The sequence below is a fragment of the Ranitomeya imitator genome, chromosome 3, assembly GCF_032444005.1.
Source record: "Ranitomeya imitator isolate aRanImi1 chromosome 3, aRanImi1.pri, whole genome shotgun sequence".
NCBI classification, from domain to species: Eukaryota; Metazoa; Chordata; class Amphibia; order Anura; family Dendrobatidae; genus Ranitomeya; species Ranitomeya imitator.
In genome coordinates, this window is record NC_091284.1 from 265901693 (window position 1) to 265920485 (window position 18793).

Below are 18793 nucleotides of genomic sequence, written 5' to 3' on the forward strand. Positions count from 1 at the left end.
TACGGCGCACACAGTGGGGGCTCTCTGACAACTGTGGCTGCTCCGGGTATTACCGGGGCGACACTTTCCCCTGACACGACCACCACAAGTACCGGGGTAAGCCCAGGAATACCTCAAGAGCCCGCACACTTTGCACTGATGTCTCCCGCCGCCGCCTGTCTGCACAACACAGGGTCTGGCGGGGACGCTTCTCCCGGGAAGCGGTGCCTCAGCTGTCGGCTGACACATGCTCGTACCGGGGGTCCCCAGCAGCTCTCGGGTGACCTCTGAGATGTGTCTGGCCTGGCCCCTCCCAGTCGGCTCGGGTTCTGCGGCGCATCCAGCAGCCACCACCCCCTCCGTGCTCCGCGCATTGTGAGGCTGGGAGCCGCGTTGTGTTACAGCAGAGCAGCTGCGATCCGGGAGAGGAGGCGGCGGCGGCATTCCCCGCAGGCATGGCGTGGAGACGGGGCTCCGCTGCCGGACTCGTGCCCTGTGCCTGTGCCCTCGCCTGGCTGCTCCTCTGCAGGGTGTCTGGTGAGTAGTTTCGGGGCGGGGTGCTGGCCGGGGAGCGCTCTCCGGTGTGTGCCCGGCTCGTCTCCCACAACTTTTTCTTGCACCGTCATGTTGTGCACGGCTCTCCCCACCCTGTGGCAGGTCCCGGGGGTCGGCCGGAGGATGGCGAGTTGTGCCCCGCAGCCATTGTCACTTGTCTGTGAGGACCGTTACTTGCTGCCGACTTGTGTACGGGCAGGAAGTGGGAGCCCGGCGCATTCCTTCACAAAGTCCGAGCCCGGTCCTTCCCGGAGCAGCATCCCTGCCTCGTCCCGGCCGCCACTCAGCCCCTCCGGCCGGCCATGTTTCCGTCCATTCTGCCTTTTAAACTTTGGAGCTGGTCTCGTGTAGCCTCGGTATTCCCTCCCCGGTGCACCCTCCCCCGGTGCAGGCAATCGTGGGCCGAGCCGCTCTCCTCACAGTGTGTGCGATACGGGCCTGCGCTCGGCATTGTGTGCCAGGGACCGGCTACCTCACCGTGACCTGGAGACCATGGCTTGTGCTGATGTCACCGGGAAGGAGGCGGCTGGCACTGGTGTGTGACAATAGGGATTAACCTTCGCTTTGGTTACCACCTGTGCCTGCACGGCCATTGTCAAGGCTTCCCTGTTATTCCTCTCTGTGGGGAAGAAATGCATGGGCAGGACTAGTGTGGCAACGTGAACCTGGCGACTGCTACTTTATATGGTGTGGTCACGCACAATATGCCCCCTCGTGTCAGGCTGGTCACGCACAATATGCCCCCTCGCGTCGGGCTGGTCACGCACAATATGCCCCCTCGCGTCGGGCTGGTCACGCACAATATGCCCCCTCGCGTCGGGCTGGTCACGCACAATATGCCCCCTCGCGTCGGGCTGGTCACGCACAATATGCCCCCTCGCGTCGGGCTGGTCACGCACAATATGCCCCCTCGCGTCGGGCTGGTCACGCACAATATGCCCCCTCGCGACGGGCTGGTCACGCACAATATGCCCCCTCGCGTCGGGCTGGTCACGCACAATATGCCCCCTCGCGTCGGGCTGGTCACGCACAATATGCCCCCTCGCGTCGGGCTGGTCACGCACAATATGCCCCCTCGCGTCGGGCTGGTCACGCACAATATGCCCCCTCGCGTCGGGCTGGTCACGCACAATATGCCCCCTCGCGTCGGGCTGGTCACGCACAATATGCCCCCTCGCGTCGGGCTGGTCACGCACAATATGCCCCCTCGCGTCGGGCTGGTCACGCACAATATGCCCCCTCGCGTCGGGCTGGTCACGCACAATATGCCCCCTCGCGTCGGGCTGGTCACGCACAATATGCCCCCTCGCGTCGGGCTGGTCACGCACAATATGCCCCCTCGCGTCGGGCTGGTCACGCACAATATGCCCCCTCGCGTCGGGCTGGTCACGCACAATATGCCCCCTCGCGTCGGGCTGGTCACGCACAATATGCCCCCTCGCGTCGGGCTGGTCACGCACAATATGCCCCCTCGCGTCGGGCTGGTCACGCACAATATGCCCCCTCGCGTCGGGCTGGTCACGCACAATATGCCCCCTCGCGTCGGGCTGGTCACGCACAATATGCCCCCTCGCGTCGGGCTGGTCACGCACAATATGCCCCCTCGCGTCGGGCTGGTCACGCACAATATGCCCCCTCGCGTCGGGCTGGTCACGCACAATATGCCCCCTCGCGTCGGGCTGGTCACGCACAATATGCCCCCTCGCGTCGGGCTGGTGACGCACAATATGCCCCCTCGCGTCGGGCTGGTGACGCACAATATGCCCCCTCGCGTCGGGCTGGTGACGCACAATATGCCCCCTCGCGTCGGGCTGGTGACGCACAATATGCCCCCTCGCGTCGGGCTGGTGACGCACAATATGCGCCCTCGCGTCGGGCTGGTCAAGCACAATATGCCCCCTCGTGTCGGGCTGGTGGCACAATATGCCCCCTCGTGTTGGGCTGGACACGCATGGGCCCTCGTGTCAGGCTGGTGGCACAATATGCCCTCATGTCGGGCTCGTTAGGATATGTGCACACGTTGCGGAATGGTGTGCGGATTTTTTCGCACTGATTTTGGGATATCCGCACTGCGGAATTACCGCGTTTTTTGTGCGGATTCCACCTGCAGTTTTACACCTGCGGATTTCTATTGAGGAGCAGGTGTAAACCGCTGCGGAATCCGCACAAAGAATTGACATGCTGCAGAATGCTGCGTTTCCGCGCGTTTTTTTTCGTAGCACGTGCACTGTGGAGTCTGTTTTCCATAGGTTTACATGGTACTGTAAATTCATGGAAAACTGCGGCCAATCCACTACGGATCCGCAGCAAAATCCGCAGCATATGCACATACCCTTATGCACCCTCACCTCCTCTCAGAAGCAAAGTTGCCTCAGCTGAGCAACCTGTGTGCTGCTACCATCCAGTCACCACTGTGTGATATGTAGGTATACACAGATACACAGCATGAGGTTGCGTCTCTGCTAGCTACAGCTCCTCTCCTGACCAAAGCCACACTGTCTGGAGTTTGCATATTCACTAGTGATGAGCGAATATACTTGTTGCTCGAGATTTCTCGAGCATGCTCGGGTGTCTTCCGAGTATTTTTTAGTGCTCGGAAATTTAGTTTTTCTTGCCGATGCTGAATGAATTACATCTGTTAGCTAGCATAAGTACATGTGGGGGTTGCCTGGCTGCTAAGGGAATCCCCACATGTAATCAAGCTGGCTAAGAGATGTAAATCATTCAGCTGAGGTGAGGAAAACTAAATCTCCGAACACTAACATACTCGGAGGTCACCCGAGCGTCCTCGGGAAATCTCGAGTAACGAGTATATTCGTTCATCACTAATATTCTCCTCATTTTCTTATGGCATCTTATGGGCATTCTCAACAACTCATCCTAAGGGCACATCCCAATTCAATTACCTGAAGCAATTCTGTTCAGATGAAAGGAACCGATGTTCTGTCACAGAAATGTCTGCAGTATAGGAATTTACCCTAATATTTATTTTTTTACTCACAGTAGGTAGTGCTATTCCACAGCTATTTACAGACATCATCACTGTCCCCAATGGGGCTCACAATCAACATTCCCCATCAGTATGCCTTTGACGTGTGGGAAGAAATCGGAGTACCTGGTGGAAAACCCACACATGAACACTGGGCCTTGTAGATGTTGTCCTTTTAGGGCTTTGAACTCATGACCCCAGCGCTACAAAGCATCAGTACTGACCTGACCACCATCCGCTTTTTTTTCTATCCTGTACCCCTTTAGAAAACGGATTAAAGGGACTCGGCGCAGAATATCTGTTCAAACCAAGTACAGGCGCTCGGTGCTTCATGGCAGGGCCAATAATTTACATACACCTCCCACCTGCTTGTCTACCCTCTATGACAGTCTATATCCTTTCCTCTCTTCTTTGACATCTCTTGATTCTATTAGCCAGGGAAGGGCAGAGATAGATGGAGAAATAAACAGGTCAGAAGGTGTACTGTATATAAATGATTGACCCCGCCACAGAACGCCTGTACTTGGTTTGAACAGTCATTCTGTGCTGACAGAGACCTTTTAAAATGGTATTAAAAAATCTCAGAAATGCAAAGCTGTCATACACCTTAAAGATGTATTCCATTCTTGTACATTTATGGCATTTCTCTGCATGCTTCAGTGCCTGGTTCTTGAGATAGATGCAGGTCTTATTGGCCTCTACTATAGGTTTATGTGATATCTTAAGGAAATGCCATAAATGTACAAAATGTAAAAACTCTGTTAAATAGCTGTGGGTTATATGCTCCTTTGTCCAACAGCTTGTCTTGCCCATATACACGTAAATGGGGAGACTCCTCTGGCAGCAACTTATTCCCAGGGCAACTCAAACTCCTAAAATATATTATAAATTGGGTACAGTAGTTCAGTGCAAGGATGTGCTGTAAATGTTTTCTTAAGAATTTTGGAAAGTTATGAAATGTCCTGTTCTATTCCTGATCTGAGGATCTCTGCTTTCAGCCAAGATGAATCTGTGCTGCACTTTATGCACATGTTCAGTAGTGAGGCAGTGCTGGGATTTGGAGTCAGTCGGTGGTTTGGCGTAGGCTAGTTTCACACTAGCGGATGAAAGCCTTCTTCCTCGGTGAAGTCCACTGCAGTGCCTCTTCCTTCAGCTCCGCCTACGTCTGCATGCGTCCTGCGTACCCTATCTTTTTAACATTGGGTATGCAGGCCATGCGGATGTATGTGGATTAGTGATGAGCGAGTATACTCGGTACTCAAGATTTCCCGAGCATGCTCTGGTGTCCTCCGAGTATTTGTAAGTACTCGGAGATTTAGTTTTCTGTGCCGCAGCTGAATAATTTACATCTGTTAGCCAGCATAAGTACATGTGGGGGATGCCTGGTTGCTAGGGAATCCCCACATGTAATCAAGCTGGCTAACAGATGGAAATCATTCAGCTGCGGCACTGAAAATGAAATCTCCGAGTACTTACAAATACTCGGAGGACACCCGAGCGTGCTCGGGAAATCTCGAGTATCGAGTATACTTGCTCATCACTAATGTGGATGCCTCCGCATGCGTCATCTTGACGCTGTGCTGACCTGCGTCAAACGCAACATGTTGCATTTTGTTGCAGTCGGCGCAGCTTCAAAACGACGCATGTGGAGGCATCTGCATGGCCTGCGTACCCAATGTTAAAGATAGGGTACGCAGGATGCATGCAGACGTAGGCGGAGCTTAAGGAAGAGGCAGGGCAGTGGGCTGGGCTTCGTGGAGGAAGAAGGATTTCATCTGCAGCCCTGCTGTGAAACTAGGCTTACTGACTCCATAGTCCGACTTACCCCAGAAAATAAAATAATTTGGCAGACACTGAAATTCAGCATACTGGGCATCTCTTTCCAGGAACAATTAGTGAGGAGGCACCATACACATTAGGTTGAAAATCTCCCGATTCTATTTGTGTCATTCTAATGTGTACAGGGGCCTTTAAATTTGAGTATTTAGTCAGCCACCCATTATGCAAGTTCTCCCACTTAAAAGATGAGAGAGGCCTGTGATTGACATCATAGGTAGACCACAACTATGATAGTCAAAATGAGAAAACAAACCAGAAAATCCCCTTGTCTGATTTGGCAAGATTTATTTAGCAAATTGTGGTGGAAAATAAGTATTTGGTCACCTGAAAACATGCAAGATTTCTGGCTCTCACAGACCTGTAACTTCTTCTTTAAGAGGCTCCTCTGTCCTCCACTCATTATCTGTAGTAATAGCACCTGTTTGAACTTATCAGTATAAAAGACACCTGTCCACAACCTCAGACTCCTTAATTTCCATGACACTGACTCAACCAAAATGGGCTCCGACTCTACAGCCCTGGGTATTGTCACTGTCCTCATTGGGGCTCAGAATCTAAACTCCCTCTCAGTGTGTCTTTGGAGTATGGGAGAAAACCGGAATACCCAGAGGAAACACATTCCTTTCATATGTTGTCCTTGGTGGGATTTGACCCCAGTGCTTCAAAGCTACTGTGCTAACCACTGAGCCACCGTAAACTCACATAGTGTTCAGTGTTTGCAGGGTTCTGCCAAACAGAATTGGCTATATAACTCTGTAGTTGCATATGTTTTCTATGGACAACCAGAAAAAATGACTTGTATCAAGCTGTATAAGGTCTTTTTTATAGTTGTATCAATAGTAGTACAGTTGGCTCGTGTAGTAGGTTTCCAAGCTTCTCCTATCCATTAGACCGTAAAAAACTTACTAATGCAACACGGATGACATCCGTGTGCTGTGCTTACTTTTTTCATGAAAAGTGGGTCGAAATTGGACATGTTTTTATTTGTGGACCAATCATTGCCAGAAAAGCAAACAAGAAAACATTGCCATAGTCTTTTTTTTTTTTTTTTTTTTTTTTTCATTGCCATAGTCTTTAACCAATAAAGAATAACCTAGAAAACACCGACACTTGAAGGAGACCTATGCATCGAGCACTGTTGTATGTAATGGCTTTATATGATTCAAATCAAATATATTTTGTTTTCCAGTACAAATCACTTGTGAACATTGTTTTTTGTTTTTTAAAGTGATATGTTACTATTAGCCATTGGAGCTGTCGTTTTTAGCCCTGTATATGTCGATTGTTTGCGTGTTCAGCAGTCCTACAACTTGGTTAATCATAAATGAACTGTGTGAGCTGTGATTCCTTGCTGTAGAAAGTAGGTGAGGACATTCCATTGATGTTTCTGCTGCTAGGGTTCGGTCACTTGTTTACTCTGTGGCTCCTTGTTATGAAAAGTTGTATTTCACTAGATCTTTGTGTCATTCAGTTCAAGAAGATTCATCACTAATTTATAAACAAGACCTAGATCAAGTTCCTATGTCACAGAATTGTGATGCGAATTCTGCACCACAAATCCCAGTCACACACTGTGGAAAATCTGCAACATGCTCATTATTATGCAGATTTTTATTGCGGATTGATCTCGGCGACCAGCTGATGGAGCTGGAGGCATTGGGGGTGGGATAGGCAATGTTTATTAAAGGGAACCTGTCACTTCCAAAATTAAATGCTCTTTACCTGCAAATATAAGGGTAATTTGAAGGCAATTGGCATTTAACCCCTTCAAAACATTGGGATTTTCCATATTTGCATTTTCGTTTTCTCTTCCTCTTCTTTCCAGAGCGATATTTTTTTTTTACATTTTTCCTTCAATATGGCCATGTGAGGACTTGTTTTTTGCAGGAAGAGTTGTACTTTTGAATGACATTAATTTTACCATATAGTGTACTGGAAAACGGGAAGCAAATTCCAAGTGCAGTGAAATTACAAAGAAAGTGCTATTCCACAATTGTTTTACGAGCTCGTAGATACAAGGCATGAATATATTATTTTTTTTAATTTAATTGGTTAAAATTAAAATCCAAAGTTTGTAAAAAAGAAAAAAAAAAAAAAAAAAAAAAAGACCCGTAGCATCTCCATTTTTTTGAGATCTTTGACTGGGTGAGGGCTTATTGTTGCGCACTGAGCGGACATTTTAGTTATACTAATTTGGGGTACATATCATATTTTGCTCGCTTGCTATCGTATTTTAATGCAGTGATGCGGCGACAAAAAAAAATGTAATTCTGGCTTTTTGATTTTTTTTCTCATTACGCTGTTTACTGATTGGATTAATTTAGTTTTAGATTCTGATAGATTGGGTGTTTCTGAACGCAGCGACACCAAATATGTGTTTTTTTTTTATTTTGAATGGGGCATAAAAGGAGTGATTTAAACTTTTTTTTTTTTCTAATATTTTTTAAAACTTTTTTTTATTCTAATTTTTACCTGCTTCAATAGTCCCAATAGGAGACCTGAAGCTCCAATCGTCTGATCGCTTGTGCTACACATAGTAGGGCTTTAGCCTGCCATGTATAGCAAAAATGATCATCTGCTGTGAACGCCAGCCACTAGGCGGCACTCATAGCAGATCGACAATAACAAGCGTGGGGGTCTTGTGCAGACGCCCCCTTGATCATGTGAAGGGCACGGTTTGTGTGGTACATCCGGCGCCATCATGTTAAATGCCGCTGTCAGAGATTGATAGTGGCATTTAACATGTTAACAGCCTGCAGTTGTAAGGGGCACATGACAGCTGATCAAATCAGCTGTCGTGTGCTGGAAAAGATGCTGGCTCAGCGCCAGAGCCCGCAGAAAAGGGAGAGGCACGACCTATGACGCATCTATACGTCTGAGGGTATGTTTCCACGTTCAGGAAACGCTGCGTGTTTGACGCTGCATAGAGACGCAGCGTCAAACACACAGCGTCCAGATGTTACAGCATAGTGGAGGGGATTTAATGAAATCCCGTCTCCACTATGTGTGGTAACACGCATCCGGCGGCCCTGCAACTCCGGACATGGACATTACAGAATGCTGTAGATAAGCCCCTGATGACGGTGAGCTTACCTCACCATCGATTTTGGGGGTGACAGGTTCCCTTTAAGGTGATCACTAACAGGATTTTTGAGAAGTCTTTTGGAATGGGGTCTGCTCGGAAAAACATTGAAGGACCTTCCCTATTCATTCCTATTGTAAAACGACTTGCTGTTAATATTTTCCATCTATTCAGCGTTTTTCTTCGCATCAGGTTTTGTTTTTGGCTGGTGAGGGTGCATGACACTTTTTTGAAGATGCTGTTGATGGAAAACACTGCAAACTAGGTACTGTTCAAATAAAAACCTTCTCAAAAACTCCCCAAATTTTCTCTATATCTAAGTGCATAATTTTTGACCAGCACAAAAAAACAACTCAGTGTGCACATACCTGTATAGCGGTTTTCCCTGTTGAGATTAATGAGGTTGAGCAACAAAAAAGCAGCATTATACATTGGTTTGCAAAAGTATTCACCCCCTTGGCATTTTTTGTGTTGTGCTACCCATCTACCTGGAATTTCACTGTTTTTTTCTAAGGGTTTGCATCTGTTCATGTAAAGAACATGCCTACAACTGTGAATATTTTTTCTTTTTATTGTGAAGCAAACAACAAATAGGAAAAAAACAACTGAACAATTCAATGTTCATAAAAAGTTAGAGATCCAGCAACAGGTCTGGGATCATGCCAGACTGATTAAGAGCATGACAGTTCAAAGTGCATAAGGCTGGGCATATTCCTGGGAATAGCTCTCTTTTTTTTTTTTTCTTTCATTTTATTCTTTTTTGATTTTTAATAAACTAATTGTTTTAACTATTTATCCCAAGACCTGTTGCTGGATACCGTTTCTAACTTGTTTCGCTCAGCTGCTGACACAGCCATTTTTCCTTGCACTGCCGGAGGGATTTTACTTTTTTTCTTTTCAGTGTTCCTAACTATTCACCCCCCTAAAGTCAGTACATTGTAGAGCCTCCTTTTGCAGCAATTACAGCTGCGAGTCGCTTTGTATAAGTTTCTGAGATTTCCACATCTTGCCACTAGTATTTTTGCCCATTTCTCAAAGCAAAATTGCTCCAGCTTTTTCAAATTAGATGATTTCCTCTGGTGAACAGCAATGTTCAAGTCCGACCACAGATTCTCAATTAGCTTAAGGTCTTGGCTTTGACTAGGCCACCCCATTAGCCCACTCCAAAACGTTTACACGTTTCCCCTTAAACCACTTGAGTGTTACTTTAAAGGGACACTGTCACCTGAATTTGGAGGGAACAATCTTCAGCCATGGAGGCGGGGTTTTTGGGTGTTTGATTCACCCTTTCCTTACCCGCTGGCTGCATGCTGGCTGCAATATTGGATTGAAGTTCATTCTCTGTCCTCCATAGTACACGCCTGCGCAAGGCAAGATTGCCTTGTGCAGGCATGTACTACGGAGGACAGAGAATGAACTTCAATCCAATATTGCAGCCAGCGGGTAAGGAAAGGGTGAATTAAACACCCAAAACACCCGCCTCCATGGCTGAAGATTGTTCCCTCCAAATTCAGGTGACAGAGTCCCTTTAAGAACGGGGTCACACTTAACGTGTGAAAAATCGGTCCAAGTCTCCCTGCCGAGAGTCGCACAAGTGTTCTCCGTATGGTCATCTGTGTGTAATGCGTTTGCAATGCGGTGATGCGATTTTCTCGCACCTATGTATCTGTATGACATGCATATGGCTTTACATTTCTCAATGATTTTCCCCATTGAATTTAATGGCTCAATGGGCTGAAATGAGGAAAATGTGTGCGTATTTCTCGCAAGTCACACAGATGGTATGTATGTTGTCAGATTTTTTTTTTTTTCTCGCATCCATAGATTTGCGTTGGTGACACTCGGCCGATATACCCGTACAATTGCAGCATGCTGCGATTTCTCTCGCATGCAGAATACCCTTGAGAAAAAAAGGTGATGGGAGCTGCCCCATAGATTAACAATAGTGATGAGCGAATATACTCGTTACTCGAGATTTCCCGAGCACACTCTGGTGTCCTCCGAGTATTTTTTAGTGCTCGGAGATTTAGTTTATTTGCCACAGCTGAATGATTTACATCAGTTAGCCAGCATAAGTATATGTGGGGGTTGCCTGGTTGCTAGGGAATCCCCACATGTTCTTATGCTAACAGATGTAAATCATTCAGCTGCGGCAATAAAAACTAAATTTCCGAGCACTAAAAAATACTCGGAGAACCCCCGAGCGTGCTCGGGAAATCTCGAGTAACTAGTATATTTGCTCATCACTAATTAACAATGGTCCGAGTGCTATGCCTTGTTTTCTCGCATAGCACTCGTCCATATTCAATGCTAGTGTGACCCCGGCCTATCAGTATACTTTGGAACATTGTCTTGTTGGAAGGTGAACCTCCAACCTAGTCTCAAATCACTGATAGACTGAAACAGGTTTTGCTCAAGAATATCCCTGTTTTTCACACCATCCATCTTCTCCTCCGCTTGGACCATTTTCCTGTCTCTGCTTAGAAAAAAATATCCCCATGGCATGATGCTGCCCCCACCATGTTTCATTGTTGGGATGTTGTTCTTGTGTTGATTTGGTGCCAGATATAGCATTGACCTTGGTGGCCAAAAAGTTCAACGTTCTGGTGGGCGGCCCTCTTTTGGCAGGTTTGTTGTGGTACCATGTTATTTCCATTTGATGGTGCTCAGAGATAGGGATTTTTTTTTTTTATAAACCAACCCTGACTTGTACTTTTTAAACAGCTTTGTCCCTGACTTGTTTGGAGATGTCCTTGATCTTCATGGTGTTATCTAGTTAGTGGTGCCTCTTGCTTGAGGCTATGTGCACACATTGAGGATTTTGCTACGGATCTGCAGCGGTTTTTCATGCGTTGTACAGTACCATGTAAACGTATGGAAAATAAAATCTGCAGTGTACATGCTGCTGAAAAAAACGCAGCATGTCAATTCTTTGTGCAGATTCCGCAGCGGTTTACACCTGCTCCATAATAGGAATCTGCAGGGGTAAAACCGCAGGTGGAATCCGCACAAAAACCGCGGTAAATCCGCGGGTAATCTGCAGTGAGGTTTTAGTTATTTGAGCCTATAAATTTAATTTATACCTATATTTTTCTCACTTCACCAGCTTAGACTATTTAGTGCTGATACATCGCACACTAATCGAATTACACAAATATTTAAACATAGTTTGTAATGTAAGAAAATAGGTAAAAAGGGAGGGGTATGAATGTTTCTGGCAAGCCACTGTATGCTTCAAAAAATGCATGAAATACTTTCCCAGCGTGTACGTTTACTAAGTGGAAAGTTGAAGTCTGTTGCGACAGAGTGAATTTTAAATGTCAAGCATTCTCACATTTGCTGCTGCTGGGTTTTTTTCGACTTGCAGCACAAAACGCACAATGTAACTTCAAAGTGTAAACACAGCCCCACACAAGTATTTAAAATTCCCTCCATAGCAACAGTCTACAACTTGCTGCTTAGCAATAGCACATGCTGTTAAAGTGTCCATTTGTGGTTTGTTGCTAAGGAGCAACTGAAATATTCAAGTGACCATGTTCCCTGGAGCATTGCATTTTTGTCTGCCTCGACCAGCCAGGCATTGATACAAGAAACAGTTGCATCACAGCAGTCAATTTTAAACCAAGCAATGAACTGGTTAATTTTAGTGAAAATGTCAAAATGGATAGACTAAATTGCTCAAGCTGTAATGCTCACGTTTAGTATGTAATTTCAACCTACAGAGAAGGGCTAACCTTTTTCAGCATTCTTGATATGCTGCAGATGTCTTTTAGTTGTAGCTTTCTTCATGGCACACTGCATAGCTCCTCATACTCTGTTTCTAGGGAAGAACACCTTTGAGGAAAAAAACTCCATGTACCTGTTTGGAAAATGAAAGGCATGTACAGAATAATGGTGTTTGGGCGCCATACTAAGGTTCTCACAGAACAGATCTGTAATGCCTGAGCCACATATTGAAGATTTGTTGCTGTTTACGGTACATAATCCGCCACTTACTTCATTTACTGTCCATTACAATCAGATCCGCATGTAGTAGAAAAATATCTGCACAGAAATCAGAGCATGCTGTGGATTTTCCTGTGCAAAGCATGCTCAATATTAGCGAAAATGTGCTCCCAAATCTATTGCAAAAATTATCTGCAACTTCTGGATTTAAGAGTTGTCTGGGCTGGAATGAAAAGTCTGCAGTCACTGTGTGTGACTACACACTGCTTGATCCTGACAGTGTGATGATTTCCATATATTTCCCTTGTGTGTGGCTGGTCATATGACCACACGTATGCGATTTGTATCACATTCTGACTAGACTCACCCAGCTTCTCTCCACACAATAGAATGGAGGGAAGGGGAATCCGACTAGTTGGCATGTGACCACAAGTATGCTATGCCTGCAGTCACTTGAATACTCACCTGCTTGGGGAATACAGGGGAATCCTTGCACTGTCATAGTGACTGCAACATTTCATTTCAGCCTGAATAACCCCCTTAATCTAATGATGCTAAATACATGATCCCATGTGATGTCCTATATTCCCTTATATTCGAAGCTTGAATAGTGCGGTGTCCCCTTATTATACGTCAGACATGTACACTCAGGTATGTGTGAAATTCTACATGCAGCCAGTGTATGAAGAAAAATCGAGAAGCCATGAATACAGCTTTCTGTTTGCCATGCGTAGATTTCCTGTGCCAGGTTATCTTCTAGATGTAGGTCCTACCCAGAGTGGGTAACATACCGTAAGTCTGTGATGTACAGCCCAGTAACAGATGTGCCGATGATTTCTCATTCCTGCCCTGAGCACTATTGAGTAATGTGATGACGTAACCTTTTCTGCTCTTCTTTATGGTATCCGTTTACTAGTAAAATCCATTCTGTGGACAAAGTATTCATCACAATATTGGCTTCTATACTTTACTAGTCAGTAAATAAAAATTTACATTAGTTATTGCTAATGTTTTGGTGGAGCCTGAAGGATGTGATATCAATATAACAATACTATATGGCAATACAAATTTTCATATAAGCAATTTTTTTTATTTTTTCTCTCTAAAGAAATAATATAACATACTGTGCATGAAGACATGCAAATACTGAGCAGCTGACAAAAAGTACAGTAAGTCCTTCCAAATACATGTGTATCAGCAAAAGATGATCAGGACAATAGATCACTTGCGCCACAGTATGTCCAGACTTAAGGCCCCGTCACACATAGCGACGCTGCAGCGATACCGACAACGATCCGGATCGCTGCAGCGTCGCTGTTTGGTCGCTGGAGAGCTGTCACACAGACAGCTCTCCAGCGACCAACGATCCCGAGGTCCCCGGTAACCAGGGTAAACATCGGGTAACTAAGCGCAGGGCCGCGCTTAGTAACCCGATGTTTACCCTGGTTACCATCCTAAAAAGTAAAAAAACAAACGCTACATACTTACCTACCGCTGTCTGTCCTCGGCGCTCTGCTTCTCTGGTCTGGCTGTGAGCGCCGGGCAGCCAGAAAGCAGAGCGGTGACGTCACCGCTCTGCTTTCCGGCTGACCGACGCTCACAGCCAGAGCAGGAGGAGAGCAGAGCACAGCGCTGGAGGACAGACAGCGGTAGGTAAGTATGTACTGTTTGTTTTTTTACTTTTAGGATGGTAACCAGGGTAAACATCGGGTTACTAAGCGCGGCCCTGCGCTTAGTTACCCGATGTTTACCCTGGTTACCAGCAAAGACATCGCTGAATTGGTGTCACACACGCCGATTCAGCGATGTCTACGGGGAGTCCAGCGACGAAATAAAGTTCTGGACTTTCTTCCCCGACCAGCGATCTCCCAGCAGGGGCCTGATCGCTGCTGCCTGTCACACTGGACGATATCGCTAGCGAGGACGCTGCAACGTCACGGATCGCTAGCGATATCGTCTAGTGTGACAGTACCTTAAGAGGGGTAAAGAAGACGAGAGACAAAAGGGTGGATGAAAAGTGAAGGTGAAGAGGGGGAAAAAACAGGACGGGGTTTTGTGTATATAAAGCCCAAAGATCCTATCCCAGTATGTGGTAGATGTAGAAATATTAGCAAACATCTCCAATTAGAAACATGGCATAGTTCTGATTCGCTTTGTCGCTTACCCCATGTGCAGGGCATTGTAGTAGCTTTGGTATCCATGGTTACAACCACGAACAACTTATTATCACTATATGAGTGGTTGAAAGGAAGTAAAGATCCGCTGTGTGCGTTAGAGCTGTGGTCACGTGATGCAGACGAGGACCTGATGAGTAGTGATGGCAATGGCAGAAGACCTCTATTAGTAAAAGTACACAGTACTGGAGGGGGGCAATGATAAAAAATATTGTGCTTTAATGTTCTATGAACATTTGTAGTTGTATCAAATTCACAAGTCCTTTACTTCCGTTTGTAGGCACAAAGCAGCACAGTACTCGTGTATAGATGTAACTATATTTATATGCTGTAATCCCTGATCCATCTACTTCTGATTGTTTCTTTGTGTTTCAGAAGGGACTGTAAATTAGTATCTAAGGAATAACTGTGTGGATTCTGCTGAGGGATGATTTACTACCTGTGTGGCATGGGTTACACTCCAGCTGTGCAGTCTCAGTTTAGAACAAAGCACTAATACACCTGTTACGCTTTGTTTCCTAGTTGGGACTGTAGCTTTTGGTCTTTGTTGAAACAGTTGCTCATAGTTGCTGTCTGTAAGCTTACATAGTAATAACACACTCTGGTGTGTAATCATTTTTACTAAAAGTCGTGACCTGACGTGTGGCAGGACATTTTTTACATAGTTCTGAAATTTCAGCAGATGGCCCTATAAAGATACATGTAAACAGTCGTCAGGAATTAAGACACTACGGAGATGTTTAAAAAATGGAATCTGAATGCAGAATTTCATTCCCCACACTATTCATATGAGCATGGATAAAGACAAGTTCAGCTATACGGTTTCAAGGCTAGTTCATTCCTCCATTATTTAGAAATCAGTGTTTCAATTGATATGCAAATAGTTAGCATAGATTTGAAGCCTCTGTCCCTCCAGCTGTATTCTCCATCGGCTGCTAGTAGGACAGCCTCTATACTGTGTCACTTTAGGAAAAAGGGGCTGTTAGTAAGGCAGAAGGAGGCAGTGCTGGGCGGGGAATAGAGCTGGAGTGACAGTGACTTGCTATACAGCCTCATTTGCATATCAATTGAAACACTGATTTATCAGTAAGGGAGGAACAAACTGGACATATAAAGGTATTTCTGGATTGGTCCTTGTAAAAGCTATATGCCCATAAAAATAGTGTGGAAGTGAAATCCTGCTGACAGATTCCTTAAGAGCCATGTATTTGTGGGACAGATACCTTCAAGAATGCTGAATTTGCTGCAAATAGCCATAGACTCCCATTTACCCCGTAGAGGCCAAAATTCAAGTGATGAATTCTGTTGCCACCATTGGCAAACTCGCATCAAGATCCACATGTAACTCGTGCAGATTTCTTGGTGGTGGTTTCACTGCACTTTAATCTGTGGCATTGAAGCACACTACAGGTAGAGCACACTGAAGTGTTCATCTGTGAGCTTTCTGTTCTGTAGACAAACACACTTTGCTACTAATACATCAAAGTGTTTATGCCTGAAATGGGCGCAAATTTTTTTGCAATGCGGAGTTGAGTAAAAATTAGCGACTTTTAGTATTTTCATTTTTCAAGCAACGCTGTCAAAAACATCTGACAAAAAAACTGTTTTAAGGCTAAGTTCACATTTGCGTATATGTGCGCAGCGTATCAGCTGCATGCGCAAACGCATGCCAAAACGCATGTTTACACAGCAGCATTTTTTATCCGCAGCAGCTTACGCATGACGGGAAAAAACCTGCAGCGTTGCATTTTTGTTTGCATTGTTTATGCGCATGCATTCGATATTTCCAGGAGGGTGTGTCTCAAAACAGTTCATGGACATGCGCAGTCTGAAGTATGCAAGCTCATCCAATGCATGCGTACGCATGTCCTTGCTTACCAGTGAGTTCCCATAGACAGTAATGTGTTTTTTTGACCCACTCAATCAGCAATCATGCACATGGCTGCGCATAATTGACGCCTCAAAAAATGCAAGATGTTGCGTTCGCCGGACACCGTGAAATGTCGCATGCGAACTCATGTCCCTGCGTACACCATGTTAAAGATATGTGCGCATGACGCATGCGAATCTATGCGGATCAAACGCTGCACACAGAAACGCTAATGTGAACCCGGCCTTAGTGATACATCACTGGAATCAGGGGGTCTCTGCCCTTATATCTTGTTCTCAAATACGATTGCAAAAACCTGCTGACAGATTCCCTTTAAAACACAAGAGATTCTGGCTACCGATGGAGTTGGCTAACATAGGATATGCTTCCTGTGCCACAGCCAATTTTCGTTTTTTGCTTCCCTTCTTATAAGAGCCAGAACTTCTTTTTTTCCCACCCCCATGAAGGTATGACAGCTTGTTTTTTGTGGGGCATATTGTACTTTTAAATGGCAACATTCATTTTACTGAATAATGTACTGGAAAACTGGGAAAAAAACTTGCTCGAGTTTCTCGCATTGCACTTGCAAGTGTGACACCGGCCATTCTCTGGCTATGTGCACACGTTTCGGATTCGTGTGCGGATTTTTCCGCACCGTTTTTGCAAAATCCGCAGGTAAAACGCACTGCGGATTTACCGCGGATTTCCTGCGGTTTTTGTGTGGATTCCTATTGAAGAGCAGGTGTAAACCACTGTGGAATCCGCACAAAGAATTGACATGTGGAAAATACAACGCAGCGTTTCCGCGCGGTATTTTCCGCAGCATGTGCACTGCGGATTTCGTTTTCCATACGTTTACATGGTACTGTACAACTGCTGCGAATCCACAGAGGCCAATCCGCTGCAGATCCGCAGCAAAATCCGCAACGTGTGCACATAGCCTCTGAGCTTCCTCTAATTACAAGTGCTGGGTAAATAGTAGAGCTGCACTGTAATGTCATTATATACAATGTTCTAGATCTGTCCCAGGTAATAGTTCTCCAATACCTCAGATAGATCAGAGAGTTGTTTGGGTAAAATGTTGCTCGCTTGAACATCCTCATTACTGCTCACAGCTGCAGCTCTCCTTTCTCCGTTCTGTAATGGCATTCATACTGTAATTACTTGACAGTGCCAGGAGAGGAGTGCTGCAGTGGTGAAAAGAATGGTGCAAGCAGCGTTTGGCATTAGCAGCGCTCTGTACGTATCCTAGGTATCGGCCCTTATACTTGGGATAGATCCAGAGTATTGTATTTGTTTTTGGTTTTTTTTTGTTTTGGTTTTTTTTTTGTAGCCACTTAGTTGAAGGGGAAATTTGGCACATTAGTTGCTAAAATTTATGACACCTAATTTTGTGACTGAGAGGAGAAATGGAAAAAAAGAAAACTTTTTATTCAGCTCTTCAGACAATTTATCATGAGGTAGCCAGTTTAACATGCAAATGTGGTGAAAGTCCTTCTTTCAAGATGATGTGAGAATTTAATGTTGGGTGAATCACAATGGATTGCTCTCTATTCCTGTATTTAGTTTCTAACTTCATGATGTCATTGTTTTTTCTCATAATAAGGCAAAAACAAATATTACTTATGGTACAGCAGCTTGCACTTCCATCTGTACCAACAAGTACTTGGACTGACTGTAACAATACAGACTGTATTTACAGAGGAGATATTTTTTTTCTCGTAAATTAATTCTATTTCTGATTGCAACCATCCTTTTCCAAAGCACACATGTAGTAAATGTTGCCTACAGTGCCAGGATTCTCCTCAGTGCTAGGTCAATTTCCCCGACCATGTTTTCGGTCCAAGTGCTGTTCATGAAAAAACAGACAATATTCACATCAGTGTTATTCAATGGGGCAGTGCAGATGAGCAATTATTTTTTTCACTGTCAGAATCTGCCCTTGAAAAAAAATGCATGCACTAGCCTCTTCCACGTGTTGGATCCTTACTTAGCCCACGTATTGTATTTGATTTTTACGGCTAAATTGCAATTCTTTAACATGGGAAACTCTATTTGGTCTTGTAATTTTTAAATGGAACCATGACCCCTGATGCACAATATCCAGTCTGTGACCAGGATGTATAAACACAGCACGTGTATGTGAAAAACATACTTTCAAAGCTGCTTGAGACTGCGAGGTAGACTAGTCGGACAGGTGGGTCCCTGCCAACTTCTCTCGGCCCACTGCCCAGGATTGACAGGCTTGTGCCTATAAGCAGAGACCTGTCCATCCAGGGCAGCAAGCGGAGAGAATCCACCTGCCCCAACTAGTCTCCAGCAGGGCTCAGTCCCGATGTTTTTCTCTGAAACATCACAGC

General features: G+C 45.4%; 1 protein-coding gene across 3 annotated transcripts in view; it reads left to right on the forward strand.

The window, feature by feature from the left end:
- The first annotated feature begins 304 nt into the window (after positions 1-304).
- Positions 305-18793, forward strand: part of NECTIN3 (nectin cell adhesion molecule 3) — a 255441-nt gene continuing 236952 nt past the window's right edge. The window contains exon 1 of one of the 3 annotated variants that reach the window (XM_069756443.1): positions 305-516. In XM_069756443.1, coding sequence (XP_069612544.1) covers positions 435-516 — 82 coding nt within the window. In that variant the 5' untranslated portion in view covers positions 305-434. The remainder of the gene's footprint in view (positions 517-18793) is intronic. The other 2 variants (XR_011319221.1, XM_069756442.1) reach the window with 2 other exon arrangements.